General features: G+C 37.4%; 1 protein-coding gene across 10 annotated transcripts in view; it reads left to right on the forward strand.

The window, feature by feature from the left end:
• Positions 1-22,829, forward strand: part of SPECC1L (sperm antigen with calponin homology and coiled-coil domains 1 like) — a 142,125-nt gene that overhangs the window by 94,768 nt on the left and 24,528 nt on the right. For 8 of the 10 annotated variants that reach the window (XM_054690473.1, XM_037496848.2, XM_037496845.2 and 5 more), the window contains 4 exons: positions 7,722-7,805; positions 9,674-9,830; positions 10,299-10,401; positions 16,436-17,938. In XM_054690473.1, coding sequence (XP_054546448.1) covers positions 7,722-7,805; positions 9,674-9,830; positions 10,299-10,401; positions 16,436-16,759 — 668 coding nt within the window. In that variant the 3' untranslated portion in view covers positions 16,760-17,938. Of the gene's footprint in view, positions 1-7,721; positions 7,806-9,673; positions 9,831-10,298; positions 10,402-16,435; positions 17,940-22,829 lie in introns of those variants that run through there. The other 2 variants (XM_054690474.1, XM_037496849.2) reach the window with 2 other exon arrangements.

Here is a 22,829-nt window from a genome sequence, read left to right on the forward strand (position 1 = left end):
TGTGTTTGGTATTGCCCCTTCCTTCTCAATTTTTTGGAAGAGTTTGTGAAGGATAGGCACTAATTCGTCTCTGAATGTTTGGTAGAATTCATTTGTAAATCCATCAGGTCCTGGGCTTTTGTTTTTGGGGAGGTTTTTGATTACCATTTCAATTTCGCTAATTGTAATTGGTCTGTTTAGGTGTTCTATTTCTTCTTTATCTAGCTTTGGGTGATTGTAGAGTTGTAGGAATTTGTCCATCTCCTCTAGATTGTTAAACTTGTTTCCATATAACTGTTCATAGTAGTTACTGATTATTCTTTTGATTTCTGCTGTGTCCGTTGTGATTTCTCCTCTTTCATTGATGATCCTGTTTATTTGTGCTTTCTCCCTTTTTTCCTTTGTGAGCCTGGCTAGGGGTTTGTCTATTTTATTGATTTTTTCAAAGAACCAGCTCTTGGTTTCATTGATCTTTTGGATTGTTTTTTTAGTTTCAATTTCATTTATTTCTGCTTTGGTTTTTATTATTTCTTTTCTTCTACTGGTTTTGGGGTTTTTTTGTTGTTCTTTTTCTAGATCTTTGAGCTTCGAGATTAGGTTGTTTCTTTGAGTTCTTTCTTGTTTTTTGATGTGAGCTTCTATTGCTATATATTTTCCTCTTATTACTGCTTTTGCTGCATCCCATACATTTAGGATATTGGTGTCCTCCTTGTCGTTCAATTCAAAAAATTTTTTAATTTCTTCTTTCATCTCCTCATTGGTCCAGTGGTCTTCCAGTAGTGTGGTTTTTAATCTCCATGAGGTAGGAAAGTTCCTTGCCTTCTTTTTATGGTTTATTTCTAGTTTGATGCCTTCATGGTCAGAAAAGATGGTTGATATGATTTCAATCTTGGTGTATCTGTTGATGTTTGTCTTGTGCCCCAGTATGTGATCGATCCTGGAGAATGATCCGTGTGCGCTTGAGAAAAATGTGTACTCCGTTTTTTTGGGGTTTAGTGTTCTATAGATGTCTGTTAAGCCCAAATGCTCTAGGTCCTTATTTAGAGCTTTGGTTTCTTTACTTATTTTTTGTCTTGTTGATCTATCCATTGTTGATAGTGGTGTGTTGAAGTCTCCCACTACGTATGTGTTTTCTCTGATGTCTGTTTTCAGAGAGGACAACAGTTGTCTGATATATTTTGGTGCTCCTTCGTTTGGTGAGTATATGTTAATGAGTGTTATTTCTTCTTGAAGTATTGTCCCCTTGATCATAATGTAGTGACCATTGGGGTCTCTTTTTATCTTTTTGAGTTTGAAATCTGTTTTATCTGATATAAGTATAGCTGTTCCTGCTTTCTTTTTTGGTCCATTTGCTTGTAGGATTGTTTTCCATCCTTTAACTTTGAGCCTATTTTTATCTTTTGTAGCTAAATGTGTTTCCTGGAGACAGCAAAAGGTTGGGTTTTGTTTCTTAATCCAGGCTGCAACTCTGTGTCTTTTTATTGAAGAGTTTAGTCCATTTACATTTAGAGTTAATATTGATATGTTAACATCTGTATTTGCCATTGTGTTTGTCTTTCCTTTGATTTTATTTATTTATTCTTTTAATAACTTTTTTTTTTTTTTTGGCCTTCTTTCATTGTTATTCGTCCCTCTGAGGTTCTGGCTTTAGGACTCCTTGTAGTATTTTTTGGAGTGGGGGTTTAGTTGCAATGAAATTCCGGAGTTTCTGTTTGTCTGGGAAAGTCCATATTCTTTCTTCAAAGAGGAAGGAGAGCTTTGCGGGATAGAGTATTCTTGGTTGGCATCTGTTTTCTTGGAGTCTGTTGACTATGTCCCTCCACTCTCTCCTTGCCCGTAGTGTTTCTTCGGAGAAGTCTGATGTCAACCTGATTGGCTTTCCTTTGAATGTTATCTGTTTCTTCCCTCTTGCCAGCTTCATTATTTTTTCCTTGTCCTGGATTCTTGGGAGCTTTACTATTATGTGTCTTGCTGTATTTTTCCTTTCGTCGTGGAAGTTTGGTGTTCTTCTTGCTTCTTGTATATCAATTTTCAGCTCCTCCTTCACATTTGGGAAGTTCTCTTCAATTATCTCTTTGAATATTTTCTCTGTTCCTACTTCTCTCTCCTCTCCTTCTGGTATTCCTATAACTCTTATATTTCCTTTCCTCATGGAGTCAGATAGTTCCCGAAGTCTTTCTTCATTCTTTTTCCTTCGTACTTCTCTTTCCTTTTCTGTTTTGGTTCTTTTTATTTCTGTGTCTTCAAGAGTACTTATTCGTTCTTCCATTTCATCAATTCTGCTTTCATTGCTTTTCCCAGAATTCTTTAGTTCTTCCATTAATTCTTTGATCTCCTGCATTTCTTTTACTTCCCTCTTTAGGGACTCAATTTCATTCTTCTGATCGTTGATTATTTTTCCCTTATCATTGTTTTCCTTTATGACTTCTGTCAGTTTTTTAATCACGGCAATTTTAAATTCTCTTTCTGGAAGGCTCAGAAGTTCTTCCAAGTTACTGTCGTTGCCATCTGGGGGCTGGTTTTCTTTTTGTGGTGTGCTTTTTCTCTGGAGAGTTGCTAGGTTGCGTGTGGTTCTTCTCCTCCCTACTGTCTGTTTTCTAATTTGCCGTATGCGTTGGGACACTGTGTAGTTGGGACTGGCCGGCATCTTGGGTGGGCTTCTCTGCTCCCCCCTGGTTCCTCCAGGAGTCATCTGTCAGTTTCAAGCAGTCTTTACTGGAGAAAGGTCCCTGTTCTAAAATGCCGATGTGGGGACACACTCCCCTGTGCGCCTGGTCTGCCCCGGCGGTGGGTTCCTGCTCCCCCTCTGGGCTTGGACTGCAGGCCAGAGGGGGTCTGGCGTGGGCGAACTTCCCCCGCTCACCTCTGGCTCCTGAGGAAGCCTTCTGCAGGTAGTCTTTACTGAAGAAATGTCCCTATTCTATAATGGTGATGTGGGACACACTCCCTGCGTGTCCCGTCTCAGGCACACTCTTCTGCGCGCTTGGTCTGCCCCGGCTGTGGGTGCTCACTCTCCCTGTGGGCTCAGACTACTTGTTCGGAAGGGGCCCGGCGTGGGCTAACTCCCCAGCTGGCCACTAGCTCCTTCAGGAGCCTCTGCTGGCTTCAAGTCGCTAGGTGGCGACAGAGATCTCTCCTGGAGCCCTTGGGGAGCTGATTTTCCACCCAGTGGGACAGGGAGCAGAGCAGGGATGGTAGGGTACACCTCAACGGCTTTGGGGTGCTGTGTCTGCCTTGTGCCCCACCGTCGTGGGGAACCCACGCCCCTAATTTCGTGCCCCGGGTCTCAGTTCCAAAGCCCTCAGTTCCAGGACGCGGGCTGTAGCCCAGATCAGTGGCGCGGGAATGGCGCCTTTTGAATCCCGCTCCCCTGCCTGGGCGTCTGGTTCCTGCTCACTCGGGGAGGGCCTCCGCGCGTCTCCCCGCAAGCCTAGGTCGTCTCCCCGCAAGCCTAGGTCGCAGGCGCGGGGACCTGGGCAGCTGCGATCCGATCCGCGCAATCCGCGCCGCTTTCCCCGCGCAATCCTGCTCTGCGTCTGTTTTTCCGGTGCGCCGCTTTCCGCGCAAGCTTACCGGGCGGCCCGGGACTGTGTGCTGGGGCTGGTCTCCTCCTGGGCGGGGTCTCTCTTCAATGGCGCCCGGAGCTCACCTCCGCGGCGGATCCTGCGGGGGTTCTCCACAGCTCCCGTTCACAGGGTGTAGTGGCTGCAATAGTTCCTTTCCACTCACAGTCCCGCTTGCTGTGTCCTTTGTTCTTGTTGGCAGTTTTAGTTTGTTGTTTTCCTCCTCTCTGCCAGTCGGAGAGTGCCGCCTCTGTGGGCGGGGGAGGGGAGCAGGGGTCTGCGCTTCCCTCCCTTCTGGTCCTCTTTTATGGCCACTTTCTTCTTCGGGCAGTTTGCTGGAGTCGTCCGTTTATCTTCCGTGTCCCGGTTCTCACTGGGACCTGCCGCTTTTCCTCCCTATTAACTTTTTTTAATGGGAGATCTTACTCGCAGCGTCTCCTCGCCGCCATGTTGCTCCGCCCCTTAATTATCCTTCTAGTCTTAATTGAGATGTCTTTTCCTGAAAAGCCTCTCTGGACCTCACCTCATGAGCAGGTCACATCCACTGCTGTGTTCCCACAGCCCCTTATACTTGTTCTTTCCTAGCATCCCTCACTCATAATGATTTTTTAAATGTCTGCCTTCTGCTCTAACCTCCAAGTTCATGAGGGTAGGTTTCCTGTCTTTCTTCCTTTTTTTGATCTTTGCACCAAGCTCACTGTGGCATGTAGTGAATAGCCAAATTATTTTTGTTGAATGAATGAATTAATTAATAGATCAAAGACAAGAATAGCTCCAAATGGCAATAGACCAGACTCTACTAATATAAAATATAATCTTTCCTGCCTGGTACACCCATCTGTAACATACTAATCTTATTTCCTGAGAATAAACTAACAGCTTGACATGAAGATGGAATCCAGCCCCCTTACTGCAGTAGTAAATGGACATGTGTGCTTTCTGTGACAAGTGCCTCTGGGCAAGTTTGAGTCTCATATGAAAATACCTCATGAAATGGCAGTAGATTGTGTCATACCTTTTGAAAATTGTTAGTTACTTTTCAAAAGAATAACCTAGTAGGGCTTTTAGTACCACTTTGTGCATTTTCAGAAAATAGGTGCTGGTCTATCTTAGAGATTGTCTGCAAATTGAGACAGACTTGCATCCTTAGACATTCAGTAAGAAAAAGACTTAACCAGGTATTGGGCAAAAGTATCAGCAATAAATTTCATGAGCTTTTTTCTCCAGCATGTGCCTTTAGTGTGCTATGTAAAAGAGAAAGAAATAAGGCAACTTAAAATCTCTTTCCATATAGGGAATGAAAAAAGTGTGTGCCTTAGCTTTCATATTTTGTTTCAATCCATTTGTCTTTATTACCTTTGTTTTCACTTTCTTCTTCTTTTTAAAAGATTTATTTATTTATGCATACAAGAACTGGGGTACAGGCCAGAGGTGTGGGGGGTGAGAGGATTCACTAGAGACAGAGTAGGGAACAGAACAGGCAGAGTGACTGAAATACACTGCTGAGGGGAGCAGCGGGCCAGTCAGGAGAGGTCTGCTGCGCTATGCGGGTCACCTCCCTCACCAGGGATTGAACTCATGTTGCAGTGCCTGCGGATAGCTTCATAGGTTGCATCTAAACCCCTTGCACCACCAGGGAGGCCCCCACTTTCTTCTTTTTCTGTGTTCTTCTTTGAGAGGTGAAGATTTTAGGGAAATGAGCATAGTTTCATAATTGTAGAATGGAAAATTTGATTAAATTAAAATGCTGATTTCTGTTTCCTACTATTTCCGTGTTCTGCTAATTTTGTTTTGTCTGTCAGACTTTGTGCATAATATGCTCTTCCTGTGATGATGAAAGCCAACTGCGACAGGGTTCAGAATTTTGATTAATGCTTGCTTATAGGCACTTTGTACAGAGGTGATGTTTGTTCAAGATAAGAAAGTTGTAATGACTCTAAGCTGTATAAGTCCTGTCTTCATTAAGAAAGTACGTTCTGTCCTTCCCACTTTTCCTCTCCAAAGTAGTATATAATTACAACCAAATATTCCTCAATGCCTAGATAATAAATTTTGGAATGAAAGATGCGCCGTCCTTGAAAGAAAATGCCATATACCATTATTTTAGATTTCATGATATTTTGAGAGGGAGTATTTTTCAAATTGTCAGTTCTTGAAAAGAAGTGGTGAATGACCTTTTTAATTGTTGTGTGATGAATCTTGCCTTCCTCTTGTTAAAATATGTTTGCCTAGGGACATTCTTAGACAGAAAAACTAGCAATTTTTATTAAGAACAGAGGAGGTATTTTCCCTCATATTAATCACATATCCTCAATGTATACCCCTGACCAAACAGAACACATCTCCTCTGTCCTTGCATTTGTTGTCCTGGTAGCCCTAGGTAAGAAGTATGCAGCAAGGGTCTTCACTTGGGGCTTCGGCTGTGGGGGAGTAGTTCATAGGTCATAGGGAAGTGAAGTTGAAGCTAGACCAAAGTACGCAAAGTTAGTCAAGTGGAGGAGGGGTCTAGGATGCTTGTGCCAATGTTCAAGGAACTCAAGAAACTCCAGAGATGGCTATGTTTAGAGAACAAGGGTGGAGTAGAACCAGGCGAGGCTGTAAACACAAGCAGTAGAGGTAGTATCTATGTCCTTCCCTGCATGTTCAAAAATATGATGCTTCCTTGTCTTCAGACTGAAGTCCACATACCAGGTAAACAAGGCTCTTATTAGTCAGCTTCAGCCTCCCGTAAAGTCCCCATTCCTGCTGTCCTCTGTTTTCCAAGTACTGCCGTGTCTTAGCCACACTAGGATTTTATTATCCTCTAGCTTGAATATCCCTATACCTTTGCTGTGATTATTATCTGTCTACAATATCATTCCCCACCCCTGTCCTCTACTAGTAAAACCCAGCTTTAATGCCATTATATTGTCAAAGCATTTCCTGTTACCTGAAATCAAAGTGAATGGCTTCTCCCTCTGATTTGATAACATATTGCATTCTTTATTCTAATTATCCCATCCTGACTTGTCTGTGGTTGCATTTATGTATTGCTTCACCACTAAATGTAGGCACATAAGGGCAAGGCTTTTATTCAGATTGTACTTTGAGACCTGGCAGCACTGGAATTGGGGGTCTGGGGGGGGTTCTTTGAATTTTGGTTCTATTGCACCAAAGAAGTAAGAAGTATTCTACAATACAGAAATATTTTATTCAACTGTGCTGAATGTCTCAGCCCTAGGAAGCATTGAATGAAATGTTTTACCGTGTTCCTTGTCTGTGGAAGTTGTCTTACATAAATGGAATGTATGGGGGAATTGTTGAAGTGTCCTGGATTGTCAGGCTCTTGGGTGAGAGGGCTAGAGCTCACCTTCCTGCCACCTTTGTACTTCTAAATTCAATGTCAGTATGAAAAAATGTTCAACATCACTTGTCATCAGGGAAATGCAAATCAAAACTACCATGAGATACCATCTCACACCAGTGAGAATGGCACATATTAAAAAAACTAGCAACAACAAATGTTGGCGAGGATGTGGAGAAAAAGGAACTCTTGTGCACTGTTGGTGGGAGTGCAAACTGGTCCAACCACTATGGAGAGCTGTGTGGAGATTTCTGGACCTACTAAACATAGAGCTTCCATATGATCCAGCAATTCCACTCCTAGGTATTTACCCAAAGGACACAGAAACATCAATTCCAAAGAGCACCTGCACTCCTATGTTTATAGCAGCACTGTTTACAATAGCTAAGCTTTGGAAACAGCCCAAATGCCCAAAAATAGATGACTGGATCAAGAAGATGTGGTACATATATACCATGGAATATTACTCAGCATTCAAAAAAGATAAACACATGCAATTTGCAGCAACATGGATGGCACTGGAAGGGATCATGCTCAGCGAAATAAGCCAAAAAGAAAAAGAAAAATACCGGATGGTCTCACTCATAGCAGGAATCTAGAAAACTTAAATAAGGGACCAGGAAAATGAATATAAGAAAGTGAAAATCAAAATCAACAAAAAACTATGAACCAGAGACACTTTTGGGGGGTGGGGGGCGGGAGGGGAAGGATTGGGGTCAGAATGGGGCGTTTGCAATTGTATGGGGGAATATAAAAATAAAATTTAATATTTAAAAAAAAAAAAAAATAAATTCAATGTCAGATTTCTTTATTGTGACCTTTACTTCCTTGTGCAGAGCATCTATTAAGAACATCTTCAACCAGCCGACCTGCTTCCCTGCCAAGAGTACCTGCCATGGAAAGTGCCAAGACCATCTCAGGTAATGACTTTTATCTGAAATTTCCCTTGAAAATACTCTTCCAGAGTATGGAATGCTTTCTCTTTAGACTTATTTACCTTACAACCAATTATTTAACTTTACTTGCCTCTTTAGTTCTTGAGTTGATTATTTTTCACTGGGAATTTCCCCTGTTTTATCTTACAGGTTCTATAGAAATCACATTCCATAGCCTGCATTAAAACAACAAAAAAATCTAGTCACTTCATTCATTTTACAAGTACTTATTAAGTGCCTATACTGGGTTAAATGATATGGTGAAAATACAGCTTCATGAAAACTTGATATAATTATGAAAGATTAGAACATTTATCCCAAAGTTCGTCATGACTGTTTTTGAAGTTATTTCAGAGCATGTTAAGAATTCTCTGGAAGTCAGTTTTTTCCAGTTTGATGAAGTTACCCGATAGTGAATTTGGTGAGCATACTATGTATTAGAACTAAATCTTCAGTTCTTTATTTGCTCACAATATGTTCCCTTTGTGGCTTTTACTTACCCTAATAGCTGAACAATCAGACCAGTAAAGGAGAAATTCCTCTAAGTATCCCTCAGTTGACGTCCCACTTGTACGTAGATTTAAGTTAACACAGTTCTTGTATATCAGAGCTGGGTCCAGGGTGGAAAGTCTAGCTGAAACTACTATTCTAATATCTTTTCCTATGACAGAGTTCTTCCTATTCTTCCTTGGTCTGTTTCCTCTGCTTTTTATAAAGTTCTGAAAGATTTTCTCATTTAATTTCTGAGTACACGACTTAGAAGAAACTGCTGATTTAAGGCACACAGATCCAACATTGAAAGGAAAAACAAGAGTACTTACAAAATAATGCCACAAATATATAAGCCCATCATCTAAGATAACATAATCAGAGAAAGCATCTGTCTCCTCTGAATCTTCAAAGACATCATTTTACTAATGCAGAGTCAGACTCTACTTATGGTTATCCTAAAATCATCAGGAAAAGTTTAGCCAATTAGATGGGGAAAGTTTCAGTAATCAGGTGAAAAATGACTGATACACAACACTGATTGCATTATAACCAACACGGGTGACTCAGTTGCTGGCGCCTGCATATCCAGTATATCCTAAAATGAGAGAGAATTTGTCTCAGGAAGGAACTTTGTCTCATCTCACTTCTCACTGTGCTCAACCTAGCATCCTGAGCACCTGCTCATACTCAGCCCATGCTTGTTAGCAACCTGCTTTTGTTGTGGCTCTGTTTTTAACGGCTGAAGTGACACTTCTACTTAACAGTTTTCAGAACTTTCTGTAATTCTAACAAGGTACGGCATCTTACTATGCCAGACTTTCAAAGCAGGACTGTTCTGGTTGGTATTACGTCCCACTAGTTGACTTGATGCCTTTTGGTTTACTGTTGATCTCACTGATTTATGCCATTTGAATTATAACATGAATCAGAGTTAAGTGGCATCCTGTAATAAGGTAGCTCTTTTATGTCCATTTACAACAGTATTTTTGGCAAAATTCAGAAGTTGTGTTGACTTGGTTGTTAGGTATTGCTTTAATCAGCCTTTTGTTTATAATTGTATTTTGTAATTAAGTGAACATTTGTGGAGTGCTTATTGTGTGCTACTTAGGTGAAGTGAGTCTTACAGGGATGAATAAGACTCCTTGTCTTCAGAGTCTCTGAGGTTCAATGCATATTTTGACTGTTCTACCTTATTATGGTTTTTCTTTTATGAAAAAGAAAAAGAAACCCAACCTTATCAATAAGATAAAATGTTCCATTTTCCTCCCATATGATAGTTTCTACTGTTTTTGGAACCTGCTGAATAAAATATTTAAACTGTTTTTGCTATAAAATGCATAATGACTATTTCTCACAATCAGTGTCTCGACGAAGTAGTGAAGAGATGAAACGAGACATCTCTGCACCAGAAGGAGCGTCGCCAGCTTCTCTTATGGCTATGGGGTCCACATCACCACAGCTTTCCCTGTCCTCCTCTCCCACAGCATCTGTGACCCCCACCACTCGAAGCCGCATAAGGTAGAGAACAGTAAATATGAATAACACACAAGGAAAGAAAAAAAAAATCAGCGCTCAAATGCTGTTATTTTACATCCCAAATATTTGTTCTCAAAGGGCCAGGAAAATAGGCATGAAATGTCTATATTAACTATGACAACTTTTAGATGCTGTCAGTTCCATGTTAGTTTCTCTCCTCCGAGCATCCTGGCTCACATTCCATTCAGTGTGAAAATACATGGTACTATATCTTTTCCAGTTTCCATGTAAATAATGAGTAACAGAAACTACTGATAATGGTGAGTCTATGAGAATCCAATAGAAATTGATGGGTAAAGTCAGATGACTTCGAAAAGATGCATTCTTACCATCTTACCATTTGATGCTATAGTGTGTATATTTATGCTATTCAAGAATACATAATGTGATTTATAATGGTGTTCAAAGAAAAAATATTTCAACTATTGGTTTCTTATTTTTACACACCAGGGAAGAAAGGAAGGACCCTCTCTCAGCATTGGCAAGAGAATATGGAGGATCAAAAAGGAATGCCTTGCTGAAGTGGTGTCAGAAGAAAACAGAAGGCTATCAGGTAATCATGTGGTTCTTTATTCCTACATGAGCAATTGCCAAACCAAATGTTGGGCTTTATAAGCTCACTATGATTCTCACATTAGAAATGATTAGTCTTATATTGAATTTCAGGAACATGTAAAAAGTCTACTCCAAAGTTGGTTGATTGTCACTTCAGTGAAAGAAGTTTTTTACCTTCCAGAGTAACTAATCTTCCCAATACCTCTGTTCAGCTGTTAGAATACTTGCTTGTTTAAGTCCTGGTTAGATGCTTTTATTTTTTATTTATTTATTTATTTATTTTTAGAGATTTATTTATTTATTTATACAAGCACTGGGTACAGTCAGAGGCGCGGGAGGGTGAGAGAATTCACCAGAGCCAGAGCGGAGAATAGAACAGGCAGACTGATGAAATACACTGCTGAGGGGAGCAGCAGGCGGCAGGAGAGGTCTGCGCACCATGTGGGACCCTCGCCCAGAGACCGGGGGTAGAACCAGTGCTGCAGAGGCTGTGGGCAGCTTCGCAGCCCAGCGCTCAACTGCTGCGCCACCGGGGTGGCCCCTGGTTAGATGCTTTTAATGAGGTAAAATATGGACTAAGAGTGAAAATATATTTATTTTACTTTAAATTATTATTTTAATTATTATATTTAAAGTTTTCTTTTGGCTAAGTGTTTTTTGTAGCATTCTTCCCTTCCCATTGTATTATTTTTGTGCCCTTATCATTTCATATCTGGATTATTTTAACTGCCTGCCCTTTCCTCCCCCATCTGTCCATCACTCTCTTTTTTCCTTTCAATATTTTATTCAGGTTTTATTTTAAGTGATGTTAAATAAATACGGCATTTGGAAGGGCAGTTCTAATTTTACACAAAATGGAAATCTCTAAAATGTACCCATTTTTCTGCTAGAAAGTATAACTTACTTCCCAGTACCCTCACATATGATTTTGGTTACAGGTACCCTTCCCAGCTTGTTGCCAGTATTATTTAATGCCCTTTCATATTATGGTATATCCATATAGAAATACAATATGAGAAAGTATTTAGTGTTTTCTCACCATAGTAGCCCTCCTCTCACCAAAATGACATAAAAGAACTAAATACATTACCAACAGTTTTTATGTAAAAGAGGTAAGAGGTAATTGAACAACTTAAGAAGATTGCCATAAACAAATTCATTTTAGGACAAATTGAAACATGACTTTAAGCAGCAATCTTCATTTCACTTTGTATTAAAGGCCAAGTATATTGCAATGGACTTTTGGTTCTCAGATAAAAGGGGTGATATATTGGCAAGGATGTGGAGAAATTAGAACCCTGTGCACTGTTGCTGGGAATATAAAATGGGTAGGGAAAAGTATGGTAGTTCATTAAAAGTTAAACATAAAATTACCATATGATCCAACACTTACACTTATCATGCATATATACCTACCCAAAATAGTTGGAAACATGAAATTAATCAGATATTGTACATTTCTGTTAACAGCAGCACTATTCACAATAGCCAACAGGTAGAAGCCACCCAGGTGTTCATCAACAAATGAATGAACAAAATGTGCTGTATACATATACGATGGAATATTACACACCCTTCAAAAGTAAAGAAAATAACACATCCTACAATGTGGATGAACCTTGAAGACATTATGCTAAATGAAACAAGCCATATGATTTCACTTACATGAGATAACTAGGGTATAGAGGTTCATAGAGACCGAGAGTAAAATGGCAGTCTCCGGGGGTGGGGGCAAGGGCTAGGGGAGTTATTGTTTAAAATAACACAGAGTTTTGGTTACACAACATGAAAGATGTTCTGGAGATGGATGTTGTTGATGGTTGCACAGTGTACTTAATGATGCCCCTGAACTGTACACATAAGTATGGTTAAAGTGATCAATTTTGATTATTAGTATAATCAAAATAAGAACTATATATACTCTATGTATAAGTTATATACTAGTTTGATATCAAATTAGTATATAACTTATACATAGAGTATATATAGTTCATATTTTATATGACCTTGCTGATTTTCCATCTAGTTTTCCATAAATTATTGCAGTAATTTATTTAGGCTAAGTAATTTTTTTTATTGTGATAAAATATACTTAACAAAATTGATCACTTTAACCATACATACAAAAAAAAAATATTGAATCACTTTACCTGTATATGCGATATAAGGAAACAGGATAAATAGAACAATATAAAAATAAACTAATGGACATTGAAAAGAACAAAATGAGATTACCTGAAGTGAAGAGGGTAGGGCTGGGTGGGGATAAGAGTGGAATATGTTTGTAGTGGTTGGTGTTAGATGGTTTTCTTTTAAATTAGAAATTAAAAATAAACAAACAAACAAAAAAAGTTATATACTAATTTGACCTTTAAGACATCTGTAGAATACTCTAAATATACATTCTTCTCAGGTACACATCGAACATTATAGAATAGACTATAAGTTGATTCATGAAACTTAATCCATTCTAAAAGATTGAAATTACACAAAGTATCTTTTCAATCTTAATGGAATGAAGTTAGAAATTACTAACAGAAGGAAAATTCTTAACATACTAAAACCTGCAGGAGGTGTTAAAGCAGACTTCAAAGGAAAATTTACAGCTGTAGATACCTACCTTTAAAAGAGAAAAATCTCACATCAATAACCTAACTTTATACCTTACAAAAGTAGAGAAAGAAGAGCTAACTATACCTAAAGAACTTAAGTGAAGGAAGTAATAAATGTTAGAACAGAAGTAAAGGAAATGGAAATAATAGAGAAGATTAGTGAATCCAAAGTTGGTTCTTAAAAAAAAAAAAAAATAGAAAAATTGACAAACCTTTAGATAAATTGGGGGAGAGAGGAGAAAGGTTAACATTACTCAAATCAGGAATAATAAAAGGGACATCAGAAATAAAAAGGATTAAAAGAAAGTGCTATGAACAATTATTTGTTGACAAATTGGGTTTCCTAGATAAAATGGAGAAATACCTGAAAATATCATAATTTGCTCAAAACAGAAAAAAATCTGAATGACTTATAATGCCTAAAGAGCTTAAGGCTCAGGACCAGATAACTTCACTGGTGAAATCTGCCCAACATTTAGAAGAATTAATGCCAGTCTTAAACAATTCCAAAAATAGAAGAGACAACACTTCCTGACTCATTTAGTGAGACTAGTATTATCCTAAGAACAAATACTGGAAAATGGAATCCCACTGTAAATAATAGTTAAATGCCATGACTGAGTGGGATTTTTCCCAGTAATGCAATGTTGGTTCAAAATATAAAATTTAATGTTATACACCTTATCAATAAAATGAAAAGGAAACACATAATTATCTCAATACATGCAGAAAGCCTCTTTGGCAGAATTCAAAGTCCACTTGTGATTGAAACACTGAACTAACTAGGAATAGAAGGGGAAGGGAATTTTCTCAGTTGTCCCTCCCCCCCAAGATCGTGAAGAAAATATGCCCACTCTCAACAATTTGATTCAACACTTTACTATAATTTCTAACTAGGGCAGTTAAGCAAGAGAAAAAAATGAAAGGCTTTGAAAGAAAGAATAAAACCATCTGTTTGCCAATAACATGATTTATATGTAGAAAACTTTAAAAATTTCACTGATAAATTCAACAAAGTTGGAGAACATAAGCCCACTATACAAAAATTACTTGCATTTCTGTATACTAGCAATAAAAAATCTGAAAATGAAATTGAGACACTTCCATTTATAATATCACCAAAAACAACAAAATACTTAGAAATAAATTTAACCAAGGGGGAGTAAAACTTGTGTACTGCAAACTACAAAGTACTGTTGAAAGAAATTAAAGAAAATCCAAATAAATGGAAAGGCTTCCCTTGTTTGTGGATTGGAAGTTTTAATGCATACGACAATGTGTGTGAACCTTGAAAATACTATGTTAAGTAAAAGAAATCGGTCATAGAATCGTAGCCTAAAAGACATCTACTCCAGACTTGAAAACAGTATTAAACTAATAATCTCAGCTTTGCTGAATGACAGGAACGTCACGCTGGTGGCTGTAAGTTTGGTCTAGGACTAAAATCTCAAATAAATTGATTATTGCAAAAACCACTTTTTTCATTAAGCATTTTTTATTGAAACATATCTCACATAAGATAAAATTCACCTGTAATGTTTACAAGGTTCTTCCTTGTTGTTCATCTTGGTTGTTGCATGTTAGTAGTATTTAATTTCTTTTTAATGACTGAATACTGTTCTTTTATATGGATATACCTCATTTTGTTATCCTTTCATCTGTTGATGGACATTTGGGTTGTTTTGGCTATAATATATAATGCTGCTATGTCCAAGCTTTTGCAAGGATAAAAGTGATTTTAGCCTCCTCTTGTCCATCTCTTATTTTGTTGCCAAATGATTTGGTTATTTCTCTTTATTTATTTATTTTTTTTAAATTTGTAAATCTTTTTTTTTTTTTTTAAGATTTATTTATTTTTTTTTACACAAGCACTGGGTACAGTCAGAAGCGCGGGAGGGTGAGAGAATTCACCAGAGCCAGAGCGGGGAATAGAACAGGCAGACTGACGAAATACACTGCAGAGGGGAGCAGCGGGCGCAGCAGGAGAGGTCTGCACGCCATATGGGACCCTCGCCAGCGGCCGGGGATTGAACCGGCGCTGCAGAGGCTGCGGGCAGCTTTGCAGCCCAGCACTCAACCGCTGCTCCACCAGGGGAGGCCCGGTTATTTCTCTTTATGCTACTTCTCCTTTTAGTTTAGTTCAAGGTCCTTGGCATGGAGAATAAGACGACTTATGGCTGATCATAAGATTTATGGCTGACCCCTGTAGCCTTATTGACTTCTCTTCATTCTTGTGAACTCCCCAGTCTCACGTTGGCCCCGAAGGCCTCCATCCTTTCATTCTAATGCTTTCTATCTGGAAAGCGGGTTCTGCTCTGTCAGCTTAGAAATCAGCATCTATGCAAAATTGTTTTTGCCTCTGCTTTTCCCCTACAAAGGTTCATCCCTCACATGTATTGCTCCCTTCCATTCCCTCCTAAGAGCTCATGGAGCCAGCTTCCTCCTTGACCAGAAAACAATGCAGGATAGGCTGTTTTCTGAATTTCATGACATATTCTTCGCATCTATAATTTTCTGTGTTCCAAAACCCCATAGGATACAACACGGGGTGTATTGACGTAGTTGGTTTGCTTGTCTGTCTTCCTTTGTAGACTGTAAGCTACCCAGGCCAGCCTATCTTTGTTTCCCTGACAACACCAAACATGTAAAGCTCAGCACATAACAGAACCAAATAATTGTCTGAATCTCTATATTGAATTCAGTGGGATACATTGGAGGTTCATTTCAGAACAATGGTTCTTAAACTTTTATGTGAAAACATATAGAGATTATAGAAAAAGTGCAGATCCCTTAAGATTTGTGATTTGAGAGGTTATGGTAAGATCCTAGTGTCAGCATTTTTTATAAGCACTGCAGATGACCACACTACTGTAGACCACACTGAGAATCACACAGAATAGTGAGTAAGACCTTGGACTTGAGTGCCAGGTAAGGTTTGAAGGTCAACTCTGTGCCTTACTGTGTGGCCTTACACTTATTGCTTAGCCTCTTTGAGCCTCAGTTTCCTCCTCAGGTAAAACTAAGGATTCCTAATTGAGGCAGTCATGTACATTTCCTAGCATATACCATGCGTTTAATCAATTCTGTAACTATTACTTTCTTCTTCATTATTGGGTGTCATCTTGTAGCATAAGCTTTAAATTTTCCTAGGTTACTTCTTGAGTAAATACAGATAATTATAAAGTATGTCCCTCTTAATTATGCAATTTTACCATGCAAAGTTAATTAAATAACAGCTAATTCAAACATTAAATCATTGATTTAACTAATGTCTCCTGATTCCTTCCCAATTAAATTCTCTAAAGGGTTTTGTTTTTTGTGTATGGTTGGTTTTTTAGGGGGGAGGAGAGGAGGTTGTTTAAAAATGCATACAAATAAATTCCTTAAGAACTTCAATTAATTTTTTTTTTCATTTACTAGGTACTTGCAGGAGGAAATATAATGCAAAATAGAAGGATTAACCATGACAGTAAACCTTTTTGCACACTAGCAATCTCATGCTACAAACCCAGTTTCCCCATTCCTTACTTTTCTATAGACACTTCCCTAATGATACATATGTATGGCTTTTCTGTTTGGTTTTTGTTTCTTGTGAGACAGATCTGGTTTTGCTGTTTAAAAATAGATAGGATGCTGTTTCTTTTATTCATGGTCTGTGAGTTAAAATTGGACAGTCTGAAATGCATGATCTTTTTAAATGGAAAGATATTATCTGATACAGCTCTTAATTTGTCAACCATATAAGAAGTGCCAGAGCACTTTCCTTATCTAGCTGTAAATCCAGATGAGCATGCCCATCCTTTAGGGCCAGCAGTTTAGGTCTAGTCCTTTGGTCTCTGACTCCTCTCAGTCTGCAGGAAAGGGTAGGTTCTAACACTTGGCCAGCTTTCTAAAGCGGGAGCCGTTAAGTGACACTTAGCACGTACTGCTTGCATCATTAATACTTGGACCCAGATGCATCATTAATACTTGGACCATGCATGCTTCATGTCATAGGAACCATCTAATCAATGGAGATAGATTTCCTAATACCCATATCATCTTCCTTTAACTCTCTTATGAGTCATCCTTAAAATAATTGTCCTAATTACCTAATTTCATTATCTGTCAATTACAAAACAAGCCCTTGTGATTTTGCCTTTTAGGTAACAAATACATTTTTCTCTTTTAATTGTGCCCTGCCACTTAATTCTTCACTGAAGTTTTAGAAGACTAGTGTATTACTGTAGAAAGGGCATGACATTCTGATTACTGTCACATTTACGAATATAAGACTGAAACCCCACCACAAGGATAAATGACTGCCACATTGCTGTATCAGGAGTCCAACAACATTCGGGGACTATTTGTTTCTTTAAATCAGTACCTGTTTGCATAATTATGTTTTTAAATCTAATTTAAATATGCAGTTAACACTATTAATTGTTAAGTGTTTTATAGAGAGAAGTAATATGCTATTACTTCCCTAACCACTGTAATTTCTGCTTCCAAGAGATAAATATTTTCAGCTCCTTAGTGTTTCTTTATAGAGATTGATAATACAAGAGTAGCCAGGAAATAAGGAAAATAATTTGGGCCTCCCTGGTAGCTCAAGGCATTAAGACACAACCTATGAAGCAATCCGCAGCCACTGCAGCATGAGTTCAACCCCCAGCCAGGGAGCTACCCACATGGCTCAACAGACCTCTCCTGACTTACCCACTGCTCCCCTCAGCAGTGTATTTCAGTCAATCTGCTTGTTCTGTTCCCCACTCTGTCTCTGATGAATCCTCTCACCCCCAACACCTCTGGCCTGTACCCCAGTTCTTATATACATAAATAAATCTTTAAAAAAGTAATTTATTCTCTTTGGTTCTAAATTGTATATTTAACATTTCTCTGTGCCATTAGATTTTCTTTTTCTAAAAAAGACATAATCAAGAAACCTCTAAAAGTTGTTTAAGAGAGCTTTGCTGTAGGTAAAAAATGTCATTGATTTCTGATAAAATGACAGACCTAGAAACAGATTAGTTAAGCAAAAAGATAATACAGTCACTCAATCTAATAGAAAATAGTTTTAATAAATGAACGAAGGCTTTTAGTACTATCAGAGGTAAGTTAATCTCAAAGGAACATAAAATGCATGGCTTTGTCAAGTGATGTTCTCATTAGTGCTTGGGCTAAATAGAAGAAGAGATTGAATGTTTCTTAGTGGATATTAATGAAATCAGAATAGCTGATGGATTAGAATGGCTTAGATATGATGTTTTTATGTATTATGCTTTACTTGCATTCTAGCAACTTTTCTTAATACAAAAATTAACTTAGCAGAAACATAACCAAACTCTGTGCCAAATAGTATGCTGGGTGTTGAAGCAGAAATCAAGAAATAAAAGATATTTCCTATTTTCAGGAAGTTTGTGGAATAGTCAGTAAAATATATATATCAGTGACTAAAATAGTGTGAATTTTTGTGTATGGCTATGATAGGATATCAAACCAAGAACTACTATAAAATCTGTATAAAGTACAAAAATATAAATATCTTTGAAGTGTTTGGAGACTAACCAAAATAGCCAGGACAAGTTTATAGGACCCAGAATTATAGACAGAAAAACACATTTCAGTTGAACACCTGTTTTTTAAAAACCCTTGGAGCATTTGCTAACTCCTGGCATAGAGCATAGACCAAACAGAAAACAATGATCTAGAACTTATTTGGGAATCACTGAGTAAAAACACTAAAATTTGAGATTTGTGCTACTAAAGTAGCCAAGACTTAAGGGTTCAGAATCCCAGAATAAAGACAACCATAACGTATTGAACTCAACGGTTAACTAAACTTTTGCTCTCAAGGTAATATATCCAACAGAAAGCTACTTCTCGTAGGATAAAAACTGAAACACAGCTTTTGTTCTCATAGTACTGGGGAAACAAAAATAGAGTTCAAGGCCAGCCTAAGAGGCACGACCCTGATAAGTACTTCAGGATTTCAAGAGACCTCAAACTATGCTTTACACCTAAGTGTTACCTGTAAGAGATCAGCTTGAAAATCAGCTTAGAAACTTTTGCTAATGGATCAAGGTAATCTGTCCTTTCTAGTTGCTTAAGAAACTTAAAACCTCTCTGGAGTGAGATGACATCTTCCAGTATCTTTCAGTCTTTGATTCCATAAAAAGTTCAAGCATGGCAATAAACATCAAGTGACTGAAAATCAAGATAATAGCAAAGACTGTCAGGTGATTAAGATATCAAAACTCTCAGACTCTAAAACACTGATTAGGGCCTCCCTGGTGGCGCAAGGGGTTAAGCACCGAACTATGAAGCAATCCACAGCCTCTGCAGCACGAGTTCAATCCCCGGCCAGCCAGAGAGAAACCCACATGGCGAAGCAGACCTCTCCTGTCTTGCCTGCTGTTCCCCTCAGCAGTGTATTTCAGTTAGTCTGCCTGTTCTGTTCCCCACTCTGTCTCTGGTGAATCCTCTCACCCCCCGCATCTTTGGCCTGTACTACAGCTCTTGTATGCATAAATAAATAAATCTTTTTTAAAAATAAAATAAAATACTGATTAATATGTACAAAAAATGGATAGAGGATTTTTTTCAGAAAATTGGAAGCTATGAAATAAAATCAAATGAAACTTTTAGAACTAAAAAAATACAGTAGCAGAAATTAGGAGCTTTAACACATAGGTTTAACAGCATACTTAGATACAATAGATATTTGTGAATTGAAATATTTGTTAGATAAAAATACTCACAATGATGAACTGAGAGGTGAAAGGTTGAAAAATACATAGGAGAGTGTAATGGATATATGGAATACAAAGAAGGTTTAGCACATATATTTGGAGTCCTAGAAGGAAATGAGAGGGAAGGATAGGAGTGTCATAGTAAAACTGCTAGACATCAAGGCCAGAGAGGAAGATCATGAAATAGAGAGAAAAGGTATTAACTGTAGAGGTATAATGATAGTAAGACTGGTAGCTGACTTCTGAACAGATGAACAAGATAGAATGTCAGCAGGCCTACAAAAGTTAAAGGAAATGCTTTCAGCAGAAAAAGAATTTATTCCATAGGGAGACAAAATTAAAGGAATGAATAAAGAGCAATGGTAGCAGTATATGGGTAAATATAAATGAATATTGATTGTATAGTAAAATAAAAATGTCTTATTTAAAAGAGATTTAGGTTTAAAATACAAGGCAAAATGGCCCAAAAGGTTTGTGGGATGTAATTACCATAGGTCCTTGCATTATTCAAAAGTTATAAATTTCTTCATTTTTGGTAGCTAATTAAGGGTCACATACTGTGGAAGTTTCTAGGGTTGTCCTATCTGATACAGTGGCCATTGACCACATGTGATTATCAAATACTTAAGATGTAGCTACTTCAGATTGAGATGTGCTGTAAATGTAAAATACATGCCAGATTTTGAAGACTTGATTTGGAAAAAGCTGTGTAAAATAGCCCACTTAAAAAATATTGATAAATGTTGATATCATACATTTTAATACACTAGGTTAAGTAAATTTAATTATGTACTTTATATTTTTTAATATGGCTGTTAGAAAAACTTAAATGATATATTGGTAACAACTAAAACAATAAAAAATGGAAAACTTTAAAAAAAAAAGGAAAACTCATAGGAGACTAGTAGAGGGAGAGAAATGGAGTAGTAGTAATTATTTGGTTAATCCAAAAGAAGGCAGGAAAGGAGAGAAAAGAAAGCACTAAGGATAAAGTATATTATAATTGCACTATATGTAAGTGGACAAAATATTCCACTTTAAAGACAAAAGACTTTCAGATTATAAAGAACAACAAACCAAATCATGTTTTTATATGAGACATTTTAAAAGCAAAAACTGAAGATAAAAGAATGGAAAAAGATAGACTGTGTAAACACTAGCCAGAATCTGGGAGAGCTATATTAATTTCAAATGAGGTACACTTCATAGAAATATTACTAAAGATAGAGGGGAATATTCCTTTAAGATAAAAGGGTCAAAACAACAAGGCAGCCTTGCAAAACAGAATTGGAAGATTTACCTGCCCCCAAAAGAGAACTTCACAGGCAGTTATAGCACATCTGAAATTCAAATACATCTAATAATATGACCCTGAAGAACATAAAGCAAAAACTGACAGAACTAAAAGTAGAAATAAACTCTTATTAGTCATATTTTGAGTTTTGATACCTCTCTCGTAACAGAAGTAAAAAACAGAAATAATAAAGCTATAAAAGATTTGACTAACACTAGTAACCAGTTTGTACTGACAGTTATAAAGTGTTGCACCAGACAACTACAGATTGCACATTCCTTCAGATTGGTCACAGAATGTTTCTCAGTTACAAAACGTCTCAAAAAGTTCAAAGGATTAAAACCTTCAGAGTAGTCTCAGAAGGAAAGGACAAACTGATCTAGTTTCAGTAGATACAAAAAAAACACTTGATAAAGTGTAAATTTCTAACTAGAAATAGGAAGAGCTTACCCTACTCCAATAAAGTGTAACTAGAAAAAATTGATAGTAAACATCAAGAAAAATGGTGACATTTCTTCCAGAGATGAGGAAAGAGACAAGACTGTCTACTCTCATCACCTCTCTGTAACTTTCTTTTGAAAATCCTAGCCGGAGCAGGAAGGCAGAAAGAGAAAAAGTGTAATGATTGAAAAGAAAGAAATTAAACTCCTAATTCACAGTCATGATTATGATATAGAAAATCCTAACAAAGCTGCAGATAAAATGTTAGAATTAATAACAAACAGTTGAAAAAACTTTGAAGATCTGATTTTCATTAGTATTTTAAAAATCAAATACATAGAAATAAATCTAATGAAAGATGTATAGAATCAAGAAAAATATAGAACATTATTGTGAGAAATTAAGAAGACCTAAGTAAATGGCATGATATGCCAAGTTCATTGATTGGAAGAACACATAATCGATTATATAGTTATGTTAGTTATGTAATACATATCAGAATGACAGCAGGGTTTTTCTCTCTTTTACTGGAAATTGATGGTTGATAAAAACATTTAAATGGAAACCCACATACCCACATAGTCCAGGCATTCTTGGCAAACAAAGTTGAGGGTTTATTCTATCTAGTAAGATAACTTCTCAGACACTTCCATTTGAAAAATAAAAGATCGGGTGGCCAATTAACAGCTAGAAAAGTGCTTAATATCATTAATCATCAGGGAAATGTAAATTAAAACTACAGCAAATTAAGCGCAGAATGCCTAAATTGGAAGACTGATAATGTCTAGTGTTGGCAACGAAGTGAAACAATTAGAACACTTAGACACTGATGATGGGATTTTAAAATGCTCCAGCCACTTTGGAAAACTGTTTGGAAGTATCTGCTGCAGGTAAATATTCACATACCCCATGAGCAAGCAGCTTCACTGCAAGGTGTATACTCATTGGAAACACATGTATGTTCACCAAAAGACATGTGTGAGATTGTCATTATGTTTGTTAGAGTCAAAAACTCTTTCAGCAGAAAAAGAATTTATCCCATAGGTATATGTTTTTGTTTTTCTGTTCTATTAATCTGTGCTCTCGTCTTTATTAGTTCCTTTTGCTTACTTTAGGTTTTATTTGCTCTTTAGTTTAAGATAGAAGACATCTTGTTGATTTGAAGATATTTTTTTTCTATTATAGATACCAGAAATTTTACCCAAGTACTGCTTTTATATAATTTTTGATATGTTGTATAATCATTTACATTCAATTTGAAATACTTTTACTAATTTAATTTCCCTTCTACTTTGACCCATGGATTATTTGTATGTTAGTTTCCAAATGCTTGAGGATTTTTCCAGAG

This window comes from Talpa occidentalis, unplaced genomic scaffold, assembly GCF_014898055.3.
Source record: "Talpa occidentalis isolate TD23 unplaced genomic scaffold, MPIMG_talOcc4v2.1 talOcc4.8, whole genome shotgun sequence".
NCBI lineage: Eukaryota > Metazoa > Chordata > Mammalia > Eulipotyphla > Talpidae > Talpa > Talpa occidentalis.